At 46.9% G+C, this 20,376-nt stretch overlaps 1 protein-coding gene across 1 annotated transcript in view; it reads left to right on the top strand.

Annotated features, from left to right (window-relative positions):
• The first annotated feature begins 14,311 nt into the window (after positions 1–14,311).
• Positions 14,312–20,376, top strand: part of HCRTR2 (hypocretin receptor 2) — an 818,959-nt gene continuing 812,894 nt past the window's right edge. The window contains exon 1 of the mRNA XM_069236773.1: positions 14,312–15,035. Coding sequence (XP_069092874.1) covers positions 14,816–15,035 — 220 coding nt within the window. The 5' untranslated portion in view covers positions 14,312–14,815. The remainder of the gene's footprint in view (positions 15,036–20,376) is intronic.

Below are 20,376 nucleotides of genomic sequence, written 5' to 3'. Positions count from 1 at the left end.
AGGTAGCAATAACGCACAATCAATATCACCGAACAGATATCCAAACAATGACACAGGTGAGACGCCATGTACAACCAACATAAAAGGGAATTCACAGATGCAGCACCGTACACCGGGACGCAGACACCACCCCGTATAATCCCACAAGCCAGCATTCAGACACATCACAACATGCACATGGCACAAGTCATCTACCCAACATATGCAACAAACCACAACCCATACATCAAACACCATTGCACACAGATGTCACACCACCATGTAGAAGGAAACTAGGACAAACATCTCATCTTGACAACAACAGCAAGGTGGGTAGACGTATTCAGAAACATTACTTAAAAAATTAACTATATACAAAAAGTACCAAATGGCAAGTCCAACATGCAGAACTGCACAAAGCACATAGTCCACATGTTACTGCCCCAACTTGACTCCTGAGAGCAAATAGGCCTCCACGTCATGGGGGCATCAATGGGACAGGCAGGCACCACAGGGGTGGGGGTGGTTTTGGTTTGGAAGGGGGTATTTCTGTTTGGGCTTGGGAGGGGGGACTTCTTACTGGGTGGAGGAGCAGGGGCAACACCAGAGAGGGCAGTGGAGGAATAGGAGGTGGAAGGGCCAGGTGGGGCAGGATGTTTTGGGGCAATATGGGGTGGGACAGGAGTAGGGAACAGGCCAACGGTGGCAAGGAAGACTTGTTTGGGAACACAGGGTGGGCACCTGAAAAAGGGATGAGAGTGGAGGTAGAGGGAGTGCTTGTGTGACGTGTTGGTGTGCTGTACGTGGATTCTGGTGTGTGCATGTGTGTGGTGGGTGTATGTTGGGTGGGTAAGTGGGTGTGTGTTTGTTTCTTGGGAGGAGGGAGGAAGAGATGCAGGGAGAGGGAATGGAAGATATGTGAATGTTGGGGTGGTGTGTGCAAGTGAGGTGGATGTGCTGCAGCTGGTAGAAAAGGTGATCATGGCGAGTGTGGATGGATGTGGTGTATGGAATGGGTGTTTGTGAGTCTGCTGTTGCGGTGACAGAGTATGACAGGAATAGAGTCGGGATCAGGGTGGGATGATGCAGTGACAGCAGGAGTGATTGGTGATACAAGGTAGGAGGTGGTAGGGGAAGCAGTGTGGGAAGTATCCGTTGTTGTGTATGCAGATGTGTGTAGTGTGTGTTCATGCCTGTGGGTTTGTTTGTGGTGCTGGTGTTTGTCTTTGGGTACTTTCTCTGTTGAAGTGGGTGTATGCTGGTCCATATGTGTACTCTGGATGGGTGAAGGGTAAGGGGTTGTGGATAGGGAACAGGTAGCTGGAAGGGGGACGGAGGATGAAGGGACACTGGCTGCCATCAACAAAGAGGCCAGAGCCTGAAATGATCTCTGTAGGCCAGACAAGGCATGTGAATACTTTCCAGGTAGGCATTTGACTGCTGCATCTAGGATGCCTGTCCCTGGATGGCATACACAATGGTTGTCTGTCCCACAGAGATGGACTTCAGAAGGTCAATAGCCTCCTCATTGAGGGCTGAAGGGCTGACTGGGGCAGGGGCAGAAGTGCCTGAGGTGAAGAAGACACCCACCCTGCTGGGTGAGCAGGCATGGACAACCGGGTGAGGAGCTACAGGGAGGGAGGAGCTACAGGGAAGTAAGGTGGGTGGTGGACAAGGATGGTGCTGGGGTGGTCCAAGATGAGTCCGTCACTGCCAGGGAGTCTTCATCGGAGGAGGAATCTGAAGAAGATGTCATAGTAGCTCAAGTCTTCCCTGTGGTGCTCCCCTCACCCTCCAGCCTACTTGTCCGCTCGGCTCCACTGGTGCCATCCTCCTGGGTCTTGTGGGCTGCAGCTTTCCCACTCACTGGTGCCCTTTCTTCCTTGCCAGATGATGCTAATGCACACAAAGAGGTGGAGAAAGAAGGAGGGTGGGAGAGAAAGAAAGAGAGGAAAGGCTAATTACCTACCCATCTGGTGCACATACTAACAAGATACCTAATTGCCCCTATTGTGACAACAAAAGCCCATAATACAGTTATAAACAATAGAGTCCTGGAAGCCATAAACAAACTTATCACCTATTACCTCACCTCTTCAGCCTAGACACATGGTTGAACATCCTACATAATTGTCAACTGTCTAACTCCATTATCTATCAATTTATTCCATGAACATACTCACCTACATGTCAGTCATTACAGGATGAAACTAATCTGACTTCAGAGGTACTGTGTACACAAACGATATGACAGGTATGTGTGTACAGATGTCCAGTCACATTGCAATGATACCAATTTCACTGTACACTACACATACTTGTCATTACCCAAATACAGTGCCAACATCACCACTTTGGGTTAGTACAGTAGACTAGGGATAGAGTATGAAGGAAGTACAATGCCTCAACATTGGAGTAAATGAAGTGTACAGTAGAAAATGTAGTACAGTACCATTACATCATATCCTGTGTGGCTTTAAATAGCTTACATACTACAGTGCAACATGATTGGAGTGACAACCAGGACTTTATACTCTCCTAATTCCATCAGACCCCGTCAATACCCAAGTCCAGTAAGGGATACAGTAGACAACTATACAGAAGTCACCTAACAGTCTGCACTTACCCCCTTGTTTGGCGATGGCTCTCCATAACCCTTTCTTTTGGTGGGCTCTGACCTGCATGGGAAACATTGAGACAAACAACATAGACGGCCCATGCACATAGCCAATACTCCAAGTACCACATACATCATGTGCATTGAATTCAGACATCACGTGTTAAACCTACATGCCATAACATATACTAGGGACTTATAGGTAGGTTGACTTAGCCAATTATAATTAGTCTAATTTGCATACTGATTTTTGTAGGAAAGTACCATCTTGCCTGGCATGTTACTTGCATGTATGTTTGTTTTTGCCTATGTCACTGGGATCCTGCTAGCCAGGACCCCAGTGCTCATAAAGTATGCCCTGTATGAGTTCCCTGTGTGGTGCCTAAGTGTATCACTGAGGCTCTGCTAACCAGAACCTCAGTGTTTATGCTCTCTCTGCTTTTAAAACTGTCACTGCAGGCTAGTAACTAATTTTACAAATTCTGATTGGCACACTGGAACACCCTTATAATTCCCTAGTATATGGTACCTGGGGTATGGGGTTCAAGGAGATCCCTATGGGCAGCAGCATTTCTTTTGCCACCCATAGGGAGCTCAGACAAATCTTGCACAGGACTGCCACTGCAGCCTGAGTGAAATAACGTCCACGTTATTTCACATCCATTTTACACTGCACATAAGTAACTTATAAGTCACCTATATGTCTAACCTTCACTTAGTGAAGGTTAGGTGCAAGGTTACTTAGTATGAGGGCACCCTGGTACTAGCCAAGGTGCCCCCACATAGTTCAGGGCAACTTCCCCGGACTTTGTGAGTGCGGGGACACCATTACACATGTGCACTACATATAGGTCAATACCTATGCGTCGCGTCACAATGGTAACTCCAAACATGGCCATGTAACATGTCTAGGATCATGGAATTGTCACCCCAATACCATTCTGGTATTGGGGGGACAATTCCATGCATCCCCGGGGCTCCAGCATAGAACCAGAGTACTGCCAAACTAACTTTCCGGGGTTTTCTCTGCAGCTACCGCTGCTGCCAACCCTCAGACAGGTTTCTGCCCCCCTGGGGCCTGGGCAGCCCAGTCCCAGGAAGGCAGAACAAAGGATTTCCTCTGAGAGAGGGTGTTACACCCTCTCCCTTTGGAAATAGGTGTGAAGGGCCTGAGAGGAGTAGCCTCTCCTGGCCTCTGGAAATGCTTAGAAGGGCACACATGGTGCCCTCCTTGCATAAGCCAGTCTACACCGGTTCAGGGATCATCCAGACCTGCTCTGGCACGAAACTGGACAAAGGAAAGGGGAGTGACTATTCCCCTGACCAGCACCTCCCAAGGGCGAGGTTCCCAGAGGTTCTCCAGTGTGTCCCAGACCTCTGCCATCTTGGATACAGAGGTGTGAGGGCACAATGGGCACCGATGAGTGGCCAGTGCCAGCAGGTGATGTCAGAGACCCCTCCTGATAGGTGCCTACCTTTCTCTGTAGCCAATCCTCCTCTGAGGGCTATTTAGGGCATCTCCTGTGGGTATTTCATCAGAGTTCCTCTGCAGTTCTCTCTTCGACTTCTGCCAAGGATCGACCACTGACTGCTGCAGGATGCCTGCAAAACTGCAACAAAGAAGCAAGAAGACTACCAGCAACATTGTAGTGCCTCATCCTGCCGGCTTTCTCAACTGTTTCCTGGTGGTGCATGCTCTGAGGGCTGTCTGCCTTCACCCTGCACTGGAAGCCAAGAAGAAATCGCCTGTGAGTCGACAGAATCTTCCCCCTGCCAACGCAGGCACCAAACTTCTGCATCACTGGTCCTCTGAGTCCCCTCTCATCTTGACGAGCGTGGTCCCTGGAACACAGAAGCTGGATCCAAGTGTCCACGACAGTCCAGTGGCCCTTCTGTCCAAATTTGGTGGAGGTAAGTCCTTGCCTCCCCAAACCAGACAGTAATCCTGTGTACTGCATGAACTTCAGCTGCTAGGGCTTCTGTGCACTTTTGCAAGACTTCATTCGTGCACAGCCTAGCCCAGGTCCCCAGCACTCGGTCCTGCATTGCCCAATTCGCTGAGTTGGACTCCGACTTCGTGGGACTCCCTTTTGTTGTGCTGAGTCGACGGTCATGCTCAGATCTTCTGAATGCCTCTCCAGGTGCTTCTGCAGGTGCTCCCTGCTTCTGCATGGGCTCTCCATGTTGCTGAGCACCCCCTCTGTCTCCTCCTCCAAGGGGCAACCTTCTGGTATTTCCTGGGCCCTGGCAGCACCCAAAACCTTTAACTGCGACTCTTGCAGCTAGCAAGGCTTGTTTGTAGTCTTTCTGTGTGAAAACAACTCTGCTTCCTCCAGCACACCGTGGGACATCTACTGACCAAAGGAGAAGTTCCTGGAACCTTCTGTTGTTGCAGAATCTTTGGCTTCTTCCACCCAGAGGCAGCCCTTTTGCACCTTCATCCGGGGTTTAGTGGGCTCCTGCCCCCCTGGACACTTGCGTGACTCTTGGACTTGGTCCCCTTCCTTTGCAGGTCCTCAGGTCCAGGAATCCATCTTCAGTGCTTTGCAGTCAGTTGTTGTCTTTGCAGAATCCCCTATCTCGTCTTTACTGTCTTTCTGAGGTAGTAGGGTAACTTTACTCTTACTTTTCAGGGTCTTGGGGTGGGGTATCTTGGACACCCTTAGTGTTTTCTTACACTCCCAGCGACCCTCTAGACACTACACTAGGCCTTGGGTCCATTTGTGGTTCGCATTCCACTTTTAGGAGTATATGGTTTGTGTTGACCCTAGGCCTATTGTCTCCTATTGCATTATATTGTGTTCTACAGTGTTTGCACTACTTTTCTAACTGTTTTACTTATCGGATTTTGGTTTGTGTGTATATTTTGTGTATATTACTTACCTCCTAAGGGAGTATATCCTCTGAGATACTTTTGCCATATTGTCACTAAAATAAAGTACCTTTATTTTTAGTAACTCTGAGTATTGTGTTTTCTTATGATATAGTGCTAAGTGATATAAGTGGTATAGTAGGAGCTTTTCATGTCTCCTAGTTCAGCCTAAGCTGCTCTGCTATAGCTACCTCTATCAGCCTAAGCTGCTAGAACACTACTAAACTACTAATAAGGGATAACTGGACCTGGCACAAGGTGTAAGTACCACAAGGTACCCACTACAAGCCAGGCCAGCCTCCTACAATTTTACACAGAGCACAGGCCCTGGGACTGGTTAGCAGTACCCAGAGTACCATTAGAGTCAGGAAAAAAACAGCAAAAAGTTAAAAAATGGGGGCAAAAAGTCAAGTGGCCTCTGTAACCAGCCCTGTTTCTCACACAGAGAGAAATGGCCTGGCTAATAGGTATGTGTACTGCTGTCCATGTCAGACGTCTGATCTACCTCCCTACACAGTCTGTACTCTGCCTATCACTGTTTTCTATTGTTATGTTTCCTTTTACACACAGGTGACTCTGGATACCCCAATCTGCCCTGGCTCCTGACACCTGTTAGATATCCAACTACAGATGGCGAGGACAGGTACAATGAGGCACACCCCTGATGAGGTGGATGATAGAGAGGACTTTCGGCCTCTTGAAAGCTAGATTTCATTGCCTCCATGTGTCCGATGGTGCCCTTCAGTACCGATAAGGGATAGTTTGCAAGATCATTGTTGCATGCTGCATGCTACATGCTACATAATCTGGCCCTCAGAAGGCACATCCCACTGTTGGAGGAGGGGAACATTGATGCAGGAGCTGTTGCTGAGGCTGGTGACTCTGATACTTAAGAGGAGGCAGATGACAACAAGACTGACCTGATTTGTCACTAATTTCAATGATTCTCAGGTGTGTGTGATTTAAATGTTGTTATGTGAACTTGGACCATGTATTGGAGATGCAAGTTTGTTCTTAAATTCTGCATGCATCAGGGTGTGTGTGGAGACTACTGCCTTCCATCTTGGTTTCCAAACCTGAAAGTTTGCTGACTTAACATGAGGGGGAGGGAAAATGCATTGCTGCCAATTACATGTGAATAATGCTGGTGCCATCACAATTCAACCCTATAGATGTGATCAAGTTTATTGTCCCGATTCTGAATACTTTGATAAATGTAAGGCACACTTGTCGGATTTGTCCTGTTCTGTAGGCTTATCATGTTGTATTGTCAGTTGCTGTCTGGCAACCACATGCTTCTGACTATGCAAGGAGGTGTTCTGTAGAGGATGTCACCTATGAAGATTCATACCATGACTACACATGCGTGTGACTGACAATCCTGGCCTGTACATATGTGGTATCATAGCCTCTGCAGCAATCATCCTGTGTATGTGATATATTGCTGTAGATGTATAGTTATGGGCTACATGGCTTATAACATTGAGCCTTATCCCATGTTTTTTCCCTCGTTGGGTCACATTTCTATTTGCAGTCTGCTTTCTGAAATGCCTGTTGGCACCCTTGCCAATGGATGTTACTACCAAATGGATGGACTTACACACCTGCTGGATATTCTTGCTACATCCGTCACTCTTACTTTCTTGTTGGCCAGATGTGTGTATTTGATTGTTGCTTGTTAACAGAAATGCCACTTTGAACAATGAAGACACATACACCAATTACTTGTCCTCATTGGTGTTTATTGAGTGTTTCACATCACAGTTCTGAGAGCACGTGGTTTCTGTGATCATCAGAGCTGGCTTGAGAGGGTGGTCCAGCTGTATGTCCCACAGGTCCTGTATTCCTTAACCTTGGGATGATGGGAATTCGGCATTGGACAGTCAATGGGGTGTATCAGTGGTGCACAAGGGTGACAGTTCAGGAGAAGGATCACTTCCTGGTGGGGGTTTTGGTCTTGGTCTCAGGTCCTGTAGGATGTCTGGATGGTCGACCTCTTTTATGGAGGTATCTCAGCTGTAGGGGCAGGGGTGCTGGTGGCCTGTGGGTTCTCTTGCTGGACCTCCATTCCAGTTGCAGGTGCAGATGTAGAGGTACCCCCACACATTTACACACATACACGCACATACATACACACCCATACAAACATGCATACACACATTTACCCACGCATTCATACATTCATACACACTCACAGCAACACTTCCAAACATACATCCAGGCACACACGCAATCTCATGACACAACATGCATGTACACTCACACCCACTCATGCACACATGCATTACACACGCATGCACACATTCACACACAGTCACACACACCCCCACTCATGCACACAACACCCCCCACCCCCTACCCCCCCTCTCCTGTTGGAGAACCTGACTTACCTGCTTGCAGAGGGTCCTCCGACAGGAGACGGGACGCAGTGCTGCTGCCAGGAGCAGCATCTGCCAGTAAAACACCGCCAGGCCGTATTCTGGAAGATGATATGGTAGGTGGCGTTTTGCTAGCGTGGCACTGCTGCTGGCAGCAGCGTCACCTTACCATCGTCCACCGCCATGACTGTTGACAGAATTCCGCCAGCCATCTGGCCGTATTACGTCTACGGTCATAATGCCATGGACGGTCGGTAGCCACGGTGACGGTATGTTGGAGGACATCGCCGTGGCGGTTTGGCGGCATTTGCCGCCAATGTCATAATAAGGGCCATAGTGTGGCTGCCACTGCTGCATGGCTTCTTGGCGGTATTCACTCTGCAGCCTTTGGTTCTCCTGCAAGGTGGTGAGTATTTGGCCCATCTTGCCCTGGGATTTCTGGCAGGCTCCCTGGACTCTGGTGACTGCCTCCTGGCCAGTCATGTCCAGTTGCTGCCTCCTCCTTTGGCCCACGATTGTTCTCCCACTGACCCTTGTACCCAGTGCATGTGCCCCTGGTGCAGTGTGTCCCCTCCCACTGACAGCAGGCCCTTCATTGTTTTGGGTTTGGAATGTTGACTCATGTCCCTGTACTGTGGGGTACACTGATGTTTGATCTGTCCTTGGGACACAGATTTGGGAAGGTGGGCTCTGCTGTGCAATGGATGCCACGGGGAGGGGGATTCAGTTGTGGGCAGGGTGAGGCTGGTGGTGGTGGACTGACCAGTCATGCCTGATGGGCCAGGTACGTCATCCCAATGCAGCCATCCAGGGGATACCTCCTCTATTGGACCTATTCCCAGGTCTGGGCTTTCTGATTCTGGCATCCTTTGCTGTGTGGCAGTACTTGGGATACCTGTGTAATGAGAGGTATTGTGTTACATGATGGTATTGTACTACTGGTACACATGGTTGTTTGCCATCATTGTCTGGATTTGCTAAGCAGTTATGGCATTGACAGTTTCTTGACTACTTCTTGTTTTTGCATCAGTTGAAAGTTGCTGTGGTACAATTTGGCTCTATAGTTGGTATTGGTCTTGCCGACTGTCATTGCCATACTGATGTGCATTCCAATTTCTTGTTGGTGAAGGGGGGTGACATGGTGTTACGTACAGGTGCTCAGATCTGAAGTGGATTTTACAGTCATATATGGGTCGGGAGTGTTGCATTGTGGTAGTTGTAGTACTTGCTGCAGTGTGGAGACTCCATGCACAAGGTGGGCCTATGAGGGAATGGTGTTAATAGGGAGCTGTGGCATGCAAGGGAGGGTATTGGGTCCTTGGTGATTTTGAGCACATGATGGTGGTGTGAAGGGGTGACAGGGTGGTGGGGGTAAATGCTGTGCAGGGATACATGGTGGCTGAGGAGTGAGTTGAGTTACCAGAGTCCAGTTCTCCTGGTATTCACATCAGCCCCTCTGGGTGTAGGATGGTCAAGACCTTCTCCTCCTGGTGTCTTGATGCCATGGCCTGTACCTTCCCCCATAGGTTGTTCCAGCTCTTCCTTATGTCATCCCTTGTGCGTGGATGATTTCCTACTGAGTTCACGCTAACAATCCTCTGCCATAAGTCAGTTTTCTGGGCTATGGATGTCTGCTGGACCTGTGCTCCAAACAGTGGTGGCTCTACTCTGATGATAGTCGACCATGACCCTCAACTCCTCGTCTGTGAATTGTGGGTTTTATGGTGCCATGGTGGTTGTGTTGTGGGTGGTGGGGTGTGTGATGTGCAGAGATGCTGGGTGTGCTGTTTGTTCATGTGATGTTGAATGCTAGGATGTGGTTTGTGGTGTTTGTGTGCAGTGATGTTGTGTGTGTTGTGTTGCTCTTGATGTTGTATGTTGTGTGATGCGTGTTTAGTGTGATGTGCCTGTGATATCTAGGTGTGGTGCCTTCTGTCAGTCTGCTCTTGCCTCGCTATGTCAGACTTTCTGGGTGCAAAGGAGTATAGGTATGGGTGGGGGGGTGTTATGTAGTGCTGTACTCAGGTGTGTGTATGGATACCTTGTGTGGGGTATTGGTATTGTCCAATGTGGTGCAGTGTTCTGGTGGAGGTGCATTTTTGTCTGCAGCAGTTCGGACCACTAACGGATTGTCGCCATGCTGAGACCATGGTGCTGATTTGTGATTCGTAATTTGAAGGGCGCGATGATGTTTGCATAGTGGTACTGGTGTTTGAAACGCCTCTTTCCCGCCGATCAAGCCAATGGTGTTGGCATTTTCTCTGTTTTTTTGGCAGTGTTTTGTTGGTGACTTGTAGTACGGCGGTGTTGAAGCAGAAATGCTAATTAAGAAAATTATTGATGGGCTATATGTAATTACTAGTTAGAAATTGCGTAGAGAGATTAATAATTGAAAAATAATTACAAGTTTGAAAATGTGCCCTCAGGGTATGATCACCATGTGTACTAAAATGACTGAAGTTGTATGAAATAATGAAAATATATGACAAAGATGTAATAATATGTCATAATGAGATGTTTAACCTATGTTTTACATTACTTTGTAGTATTAAGTTAGCTGGACTAAAGGCCTAGTTCTATTGGGCCTCGCACACTCAAAACATGAAAAACTGAACGCCTTGCAAAGGACTGGAAACTGCTGTATACAACCTTGACCCACTCGAAGTTCAAGTTAATTAGCTAGAATTTTCTGCAATGTACCAGCAGACAGGAAATGATAAAGACAATTTGCTACAATTATGTGTAGAGCAGGCTAAATGTACTTTCCCAGGACTTGAACAAAAGAGGCACTGACTGAAGAACCATGTGCAACAATTTTGATACCTGATGAGCCGGATGATGAGGGCATCGCATGAAGAACCAAGCCACATCTTGTGACTCAGGACATATGAAAATTAGTAGATTTGGTAAACAAAAACTATAGGTTAAAGTCATATCTGCTGAATAACTGACCAATTAGCAATTAGGTGGATGGACTGGGAGACCCTAATAAAAAGTCATAACAAGGGGCGAGAAATCAGAGTTGCGGGGAGAGAATTGATGATGTCAGGAGACGTTGCTGAGATGCTGATATTGGGCTTAAGTTCAGTGAGCCTGATTCCCTAGCTGACCAATTGATGACCTAAAGACAAAGACTGACTGGTTGCTGATCCATCCTGGATAGGTAGCTATGAAAATGTGACTGATGATTTTATGCCTTTTCTTCTAGGTACCAACTGCGCTGATTATAGATATCCTCATTTAGGCAGATTTTTCCAAATTAATGTTTTCTCCAGATTGTTTTTGCATGAAGACCCACATGCTAATGCTAATCTTGGTTAGCTAGGCTGTTGAGGGTGACGTTGACAGTGACAATTGACTGGCGAACTTAATTACTGAACTTCACTATCAATGCTAATATTGTAGCTTATGGAATTACCTTTTCGCATATGTTTTCTTAAGTGGTGATGTTTTATTAATGAATTAATGAATTGAATAAAGTTTGAACTAATGGATAATTTAGAATTCTAAGCAATAGGGAAATAAAAATTGTTAACACCTTACCAAGTTGTGGTTATTCATGAGTAGATGGTTTTGAAGGTGATTTCCTGCAAAATGTTTCATGATTATTGATGTTGTTTATTGTTCAATGGTCACTGCATGACTAGGATACTCCATGCGATTCAAAAGGTTCATCGACCTATACGCATCCCCTTTTAAGTTTACTTACTAAGGACCAGGCGCGGTAGCAGCGGTTTTAAGACCACTATCACTGGTAGTCTTTCGGCACCTGCTTACCCAGCAGTCTTCGGAAAAGACCGCCAAAGTCGAAATGAGCACCTCAAACTCTATTTAGCCCAATATTTGGACCCTTGTTTATTATTACTTGTGCCATACATATTGGAGAAATTTTTTTTGCTGTCTGCATTCGTTTCTTTGATGTATTGTGGTATAAAGACAAACAATAACAGTGCTGTGCTACGTATTGCACAATTTTGTTTTGTCAGGATTTTTCCTGTCTAAAACATACACATTTGGGCAACAGATGTGATTTAGTGTTGTTGAGCACCACAGTAGTCTTATTACTGAAACTCATGAGAGATGTGGAACTAATATATCACTGTTGCCATGTTCTAAAGATTAAACATCCCTCCTTGTGTTGGGTCCTGAGCCACGGGGTTGCCAGTGTTAAAATTGCCTTGTGCACTCCTTTATCCCCTTGAATGATAGCAAAGCATGATTTTGCTGACTAACTGAGACTTAGACCACCCCAGGAGAATTTTTTAAATGTAACACATTTAAAGTGTAATATCTTTGGGCCTGGAAGCAAGATTTTAATGCATTGTGGCTTGCTTTGTTCTTAGTGGCCAGCTCTGGTGACCAGGAACCTTTTAGTCACGCCTCCAAATTATGTTTTTCACTGAGAGTAGAATTTCTAATGCTCACTGTGCCACACCTGTCCTTTGCTTGGGCTCCTGGTGCTCTCTCGTACTTCACTCCTGCAACTGGACTCCTTGCACAGCAAAAATTTGAGGCACAGCCTGCTAAAAACGACACACAGCCTGCATTGCGGTGAGAAAATTACTGCACGCCAAACCGGAACGACGCAGCTCGACTTCACAAGGAGGAGATCGACGCAGCGCCAGTGTAGCGACCGGAACTTCGACATACAGCCCACCGGATCGACGCACAACCAACCCGAGACAACGCAGCCCGACTTCCAGAGAGGAATCGATGCAGCACCTGCCATGCAGGAGACATTTCCACTCAACGCCCACTGGATCGACACAGCGTTTGTGACTTCACTCCGTGAGCCCACGTTCCACGCACAGTCCCCGGGGTACCAGAAAAAAATGCAACCTGAAAAGGAACCATGTCCGCATGCCGGAAATCTATGCAAGGTCTTTCGTGCACGGAAAATAACGACGCAAGTCGGTGTGCAAAGGGGCAAAACCGACACACACCTCCCCGTTTTCCACGCATCACCTCATCTGCGGTCCCTTGCGGAGATTTTGAACGCAAACCAGGTACTTTGTGCTTGCAAGAGACCTTTATTGTTTTTAAGAGACATTAATTTGTTTTTCAAAGTCTTAATACACTTGATATCACTTTTACAGTGATATCTCAACATTTACTTATTGCATTTTCCTCGTTTTGACCTGCATTTATCCAGATAAATATTATATATGTTTCTAAACACTGTGTGGTGTATTTTTATGGTGCTATACTGTGTTATTGTATGATTTATTGCACAAATATTTTACACATTGCCTTCTAAGTGAAGACTGACTGCTCAGTGCCAAACTACAAGAGGGTGGGCACAGGATAATTTGAATTGTCTGTGACTTACCCTGACTAGAGTGCGGGTCCTTGCTTGGACAGGTGGTAACCTTACTGCCAACCAAAGACCCTATTTCTAACACTGACTATTGGTATATATGTGTCTGCTATAGTCTTGAAAAGAAAATCTTTACCCTGAAACACGTCTTGGCAGTGTTGGAGTTTTTGAAGAATTTTACTGAAATTGATGGAATAGAATAAAATATATGGATGTGGAGAAAAGCACTTTGGATGACATCATTCTTGGTTTGTGAATAATAGAAACCATTTTAGAATAACATTTAGAGTTATCTCCTTTGAAGAAGCTGCAATCATTGAAGAGACCTTTCTGCTTCCCTACTCCGAGAGATTCAAGTGTTACAGTGAGGTACTTGGTTAGCAGTAAAAAGACAGTTGGGAATTTATTTCTTGTGCAGGACTCACATTCTTCACAAATAATAACCCATTAAATCTGGCAACCCTGCCTGGTGTACTCCGGTGATCACGGCTGATAATCGTGTATGACCACTAACACAATCATGTCTGATGTGGTCACAAATACAACACTAACCAAGTTAGCAGCTCGGCATGATTTTCATTAAATATAAGCCGCTCGTATTTCGGAAAACGTCGGAGACCTCTCGTAACGAATGCAGGGGTCTAGCTCACAATGTGATAAAAAATAACTACACTACACTCATGCTGCACACCACACACTCCGGTGAGCATTGCGTTGTTAAGACAGCACGTGCAGGCAGCAGCCCGCCTAATTCAGTACTCAAAGTGTCCTTTATCGCCTAGAGTATTCAGGTATATTGGGTAATATTTGTACCATTATGCCGGGGACTCAGATCGTGGTAGATCCCACCAAACAATGAGAGTTCCCCTGACCTCTAGTGCTAGCAAACAGGGGTAACAAATAATAGAAAAATCAGTTCATTAATTAAAGTGCCTCCTGTAATAAACACAGTGACGCAAATGGTCGTTTCGATATTCATACGCTGCTTTATACTCGAGAATATTTTTGCAAACGTTATTTCACGTTATGTGTAGAAGTATGTGAATTATTGCATATTCTGATATGAAATCTGCTTGTGTGTGTATACCTTTGCTCATTGAATTAGTGGTGTATGACGATCAAGCGCTGACATTTGTTCGGTTGCGCTCACTGTGGTGCACCCGCGAGGGGTGCCAGCGGCGCCACATCCCCTTTTCTGAGAGAGAATCGTTCTCTGCCTTATGGAATCGCGCGAATGGAAAGCCTCAAACGCAGCATTGGTTTCTCCGCAGAGGAGCCGTGCTGCTAAGGTTTAGCTTCCTCTCACCCTAGCCTGACAAGTGCCGCTGCCTCGATTACTGCCTGGCATGCGGTACTTGGCCGCCGTGCATCTTTGCTGTGTGGCACTGCACGCTCCTCCCAGCACGGGACTGTTGCTCCATCCCCACCTTCCACCCTGCCTATAATGCCTAACCGAGCTCACCTGAAGTTGCACTCCAGCCATTCTTTCCGAATGGACTTGTAAGCATCATCCTCATTTCACCACCTTACACTGCCTGCAGATGTCTGATCGGTGTGTGAGTGATGCCGGCTGCTGTTAACGGGTCCTTCCCGGGGGAGACAGAGACGCCAGGGTTTCCACTAAAAGGTACCCGAAAACGGAAGGAACAGCAATGCCCGGGACCAAACTTGGGAATCTGTCGGACAGGAACTATTCCTCTGTGCCGGAGCTGAACATCTCGCAGGATTCATTTCTCGGCACCTCTCCGGACTATGATGACGAGTTTATGAGATATCTCTGGAGGGAGTATTTGCACCCTAAAGAGTACGAATGGGTCTTGATCGCTGGATATATTACTGTCTTCATCGTGGCTTTGTTAGGAAACATACTGGGTGAGTACAAAATATAGTATTTTGTTATTTTAAGTGACTAATGACATCACATATGCGCTTGCGAGACCCCTGAAAGACTAATCTTAAAAACAATACGCAGAAACGTAAAGCGCCTGTTCAGACTGTTGAGAATGCCTGACTTTTCCAATCTAAACAAAAGTCGTATCCCTTTATAATATAACAAAACAAACACTTGCAGAGCGGGTATTTTAAAGCGCAGTCGTTTATATTGCGTGAGCTTTGCATGTTTACAAACTCACGGGGCAGCTGCCCAAAGATGAACGCACCGCAACAATGGGAGTTTGAAACTTAACATTCGTAAGACCTTAGTTGCCACAGGACTTGTCGCGTTATTTGAAGGAGTACAGTTGAGGCCAAGGAGCGGGCTCGTTCATTGTGTGTGTTCTGAAAGGTTCCTAGACAGCACAAGATCGCCAAAGCCTCTTCTTCACAGTACCATTTGTGTTGCTTCCAAATTAAGTTGATTTGAAGCGACAAGAGCACCACCCCTGGCGCGCGCTCGTTATTACAGCGACTTTTAGTTCTTAGTAATGTCAAACGCTCCCGGGTTGGGTCGGGGACATGAATTAGCCGTCGGCTTGATTCAACATATTTATCACATCTCCCGTGCGGCGATCGCCTTGCATGGCTCTTTTATCACGCGGCTCTCCGGTCATGTCATGTTCTAAGCTGATATATTTCAATATGCTAATCTTCTTGACCTTATATTCAGTTATGTGTTCCAGGTGTGCAGTGCTTCTAGAAATGAACATATGTGAAGATTTAATCACAGCTAGGGGTTATAACTACCTTGACTTGGGCCCTGATTACGAGTATGGCGTACCCTGTACGTCGCACCTGCGGTGGGGGTACAACTGCCGCCTCGTAAATGGTCGGACTGCCAGATTACAAGGATGGTGGTTGGATCGCCGCAACCGCCAGGATCTTGGATGCCGCGCAGTGGTGGTAGGGAAACCCCTGGTTAATCGTGGCTGTGCTGATGCTGGCACTGCCATGCTGATCACGACCTGCCTTTCTGCTGAACTTCTCATGGCGGGCTCCCTGTCATGAAAGCTCAGCAGAAAAGCAGGGAAGGGGGCCCCAAACAGGGCCCTAGGGCGCTTTTGCCCATTGTGCAGTGTGGCTGGGAGCACATGTTGTGCCCACCTATGCCTGCACTGTCACTGCACACTGTTGCCATGCACAACATTGTGCATGACAGCAGTGCACCCATGGTGCATCTGGCCCTGCACTGCTCACCTTCTGGACCAAAGCATGCTACTGCACTGACACCGCTGCAGACACTACTGCCAGTTGGGGGGGGGGGGGGTAGTGTGGTAATATGGCAGTGGGGAGGCTACTGGCTTGGTAACATCATCCAAACTGCTGTATTGGCTGTCTGGTGGTTTGAGCGCCAAACTCCAAATTGGGGCCTTAGTATTGTTAGGATATCATGTGTCCAGTGCCAGGCTTTTCCGATACATGCAAGAAACATCAGGTGTTTCATCACAACTGCACATTATCAGGTTTCTCCGTTCTAAGCGTGAGTAAATCATGCATTGCAGGGTTTTTGGGCAGTCTATGGTATGAGGTCCAATTAGAAAATTTGGACAAAAAGTTCCAGAATGCAAGAAGAAACCCAAACTGGATGAGCTACTTGTGTGTAAACCTGGTAAACTGTGATATTGAAGCACCTCACAGCTCACATTCGGGTGTCAACCACAATACCTTGACTGGTGTTTTGATGACATAGATTGAGGTGATAACCTCGGCTTGGGCTAAGGTTACAAATTATTCCTTCTCGATAGCACACACTGCCATTCCTGAACATTTCTTTCACAGATTATTTTTCCTCTGTTAGTCGATCTGGGATAATTTAACTGTAGTAACTACAACTCTCAGCATGCAGGTTTCCTTAAAAGGAATGCTTAGGATTAAAGATGTGTCCAAGTGAATTAGAGTCAGCTAGTAACTCTAAACACAGCTACGGATGCCACCTTGCTCCATGTCTTTAGGATACCATATGTTAAGTTCTTGCTTTTCAGTTCCATATGATTACTATTTGCCTTCATCCAATTGACAGAGGCTACTTACGATTACAACTCCCAGATCACATTATGTAGTCATATAAAAGACCAGGACTGGAAATATTGTTCTGCTAAGTATGGCTTTGGTAGAGAGCCACTAGCGTGAATAACTGGATTCAAGCTGTGACTGGACTCCTGCACACCCTGTCAGTGCGGCACTAGAGAGCAGGAGCACAACTTCTGGAGAAGAGGAAAGGGAAGGTTCAGAGAGTGGCTGGTATTGGGGGAAGGGTGGGGGGTGGTGTCACAGGAGGCCAGTTTTTTTATTTTTTTTATTTTTTTTATTTGGGACGGGAGGAAAGGCCATAATATGTATTGCTTCCCCCATTATTTCTCTACCCCTTAGTGGCAGTTGACAGCAGGGCCAAATCATTTTGGGGCCTTTACATTACAAAATTATAGATGGGTAAAAAGTGAATTACAGAATCGTTTTTCACCTTGACGTTCTGAGTGACATCATAGACAACTTGTGCTTTACTGGCGTTGCCTATTTTATGTCATACAGAACCCCTCGGTGAAAATCATCCCCGTAATTCACTTTTTACCCATCTATAAATACATATGTTGACATGGAACTACGAGTCACCCTCGTCAGAGTTTCCAGGTGGGACCTTTTCCAAATCGCTGACGAGTCATCGAGTGCGTTATTTCTACAAATTCTTGTACTTGTCTTTTAAAAGCGGGGGGGGAAACTAAAAATCCCAGTATGCAACAGACAACAATTAACTGATACAAATGGGAAACTAGAGGTATTCCTAGATTTTGCCCACTTTCTGACATTCAGATTGTCTTATTTTCACCTGTGCGGAACATGTACTACAACCTGTACAGCCAACAAGAAGTTACAGTTTTGCTTTCATTACTGCAAGCGTGGGTTCACATATCTGCTGGTGATGCGAATGCAAAGAGAAACATTACTGGAGTACGTCACACGGGACAAGAAGCCTCATCTGTGTTTTACTCTCCTCTTCGGGCGAGGGTCAAAACTTTAGAATCAAATGTGCTTTCAGCTCACCTCAAAAAGCCCGTTTCCGTCAGATAACTATGGTCACTCACTCAACATGGTGAAAAAATGTACTCAATAACGTTACTATTTCAAGAGCGAGCTGGTGTGCGATGAAGTAAAACTACTAAGCAAGACACACATGCAATGCCAGCACAGGGGGTCACTGCGGTTGTTGCCGTTATAAAAGGTACGTCCAAAGCTCAAGCGCTATCAACACGCCAGGACTGCGCTTAATGCTCAACAAACTTTACTGGAGGATACCAGCATACAGAACGCGGATTTCCAGACAAAGGTAAAAATATTGCGTAACAACGGCCATTAGGCACATAGAAAAGTCACCCATAATGAGTCAGAGTTTACCGAGTGTGCAGTTTCCCAGAATCTTTGATGCTCTGAATTCATAAGCGTCAATGTTAGTTTGCTTACTGACTCACACCTAGAGCGCCTCCATTCCTCTCCCTGAAAGAAGCCTCACAACGAGATTCATTCCTTAATCTCCCATGTGTTTCGGATTTGTGCGTGAGTAGTAAAGCCAGTCCAGGTGCTTTCGTTGCATTCTGGGATTTGTAGTTCTGGCTAAACCAGGACCTCAAATCACAGAAATAAAATAACCTATACGGACTGACTATATCTGGTACTCAAGGATAGAAGTTTATAACTAGGAAACTTGAGAGGTTTGTAGCAAATGTTCCCGGAATTGTGCTTTATTTTTAAGAGCTTGAGTTGTCATGCTATGCTAGAGGACGGTTCTGACCATCAGGTCTGCCCTCATTTTTCGCTTTTTGACCACCTCGTTTTTGACTTTTTACTGTGAGGAAGCCTCCTATGAGGGGACTCATGCACAGTAAACACATGGTAAAATGGACTGCGTGTGTTTACCGCCGGTGCCGCCGTGCTAAGGAAAGGCTGCTGTGACGCAGCAAGGGCAGGAGGCCCCGGGCAGGGCACATGTTATCATGTGTGCACATGCATGTGCACTCATGTGAGGACTGTGGGAGGAGGATTCCTGGTGTGCGCAGCCCAAGAACTGCACTTAGGTAAGTCTAGTGCAGGAGGAACTATGCGGAGTGGGTGGTGACCTGGAGTAGTTCTCATGAGAGGGGTGTACACATGTGAGGGAGAGTCAGTGTGCTTACTGTCTTTTCACTGTAGGGACTCTCAGTTCAATGCCAATGTCAGTGGGCTTAAGGTATTTGCATTGTAGGGATACTCCATTAAATGTCAATGGGAAAGGAGGGCCTAGGGTGCAAATCCAGTTCTCTGGGGTCCACCGAGACGAGAGTCACACCAAAGAACACTGTAACCTGTAATAAAAGAATGATGAAGTAGGTTACAAGAGCATAGTTGTACAACTTATGGGTCATCCATTGATGTCATCTTTCTCTGATTCTGCTCAGGATTAGGGCCAATTACTGCTCTGTCCAGTTGCTTGAGCAGGGCCTTGCATCAATCAGCCAGCTGTCATTCTGTGCCAGGAGCAGCCTGGAGAGGCCCTGTGAGGAATGTAAGTGAGGAGGGGATGAGACTTTCAGAGCACATGTGGCAACTAACTCCTGGAGGATGCCATTTTGAGCTATCCCAGAAGACTGTGCAAGAAGGAGGGGACGGGGGCAAGGAAGTGATGTGGCACATCTGGATAGGCAAGAGGTGCAGACCTGCTGGACACTTCGGTCCCCACTTAAAATGTCCTGCACAGGGGAGAGCTCTCTCTCTTGGCTGTGCTTCAGTGCTGGACACTGGGACTGTAGACTGGCGTCATGGATAACTGGAAGGAAGAACCTCCTGACTGCCCTTGGGGCAGGGACTCTTCCCCTGAAGATTCCAGGCCAGCGAGGCGAACGCCAGGGCCAGGCAAGCTGGTCCCCTTACCCCCTAGAGGACTAGTTGGGGGAAGGACTGGGCTAGCGCAAAGAGACCACGCTGCCCAGAAAGAAAAGAGGGAACCCAGAGGAAAGGCTGGCACAGGGAGTCAGTTGGACTGGCTCCCTATGATCTGGGACCTTTCAAGGCCAGGAGTCCTGAGGAGAGTGCTCCTGGTGGCGAGGGCTTGTCACCAGGAGTGAAACGACACAAGAATTATGAAAATCGGCCCTTGGGGGCCCAAGATAACCCAGGAAAAAGGATGGCGACCTTTGGAGAAGCAGCTACGAAGCGTGTGGAGCTCCGCAGCTGCTCGAGACTATGCCCCCGGGGTGGGCCAGGGCCCGGGGGCTGCCCCAGGAGGAAGAGGAGCGAGTGGAGTGCCGTC

The sequence above is a fragment of the Pleurodeles waltl genome, chromosome 5, assembly GCF_031143425.1.
Source record: "Pleurodeles waltl isolate 20211129_DDA chromosome 5, aPleWal1.hap1.20221129, whole genome shotgun sequence".
NCBI classification, from domain to species: domain Eukaryota; kingdom Metazoa; phylum Chordata; class Amphibia; order Caudata; family Salamandridae; genus Pleurodeles; species Pleurodeles waltl.
This window is presented reverse-complemented; position numbering and strand designations above follow the sequence as displayed.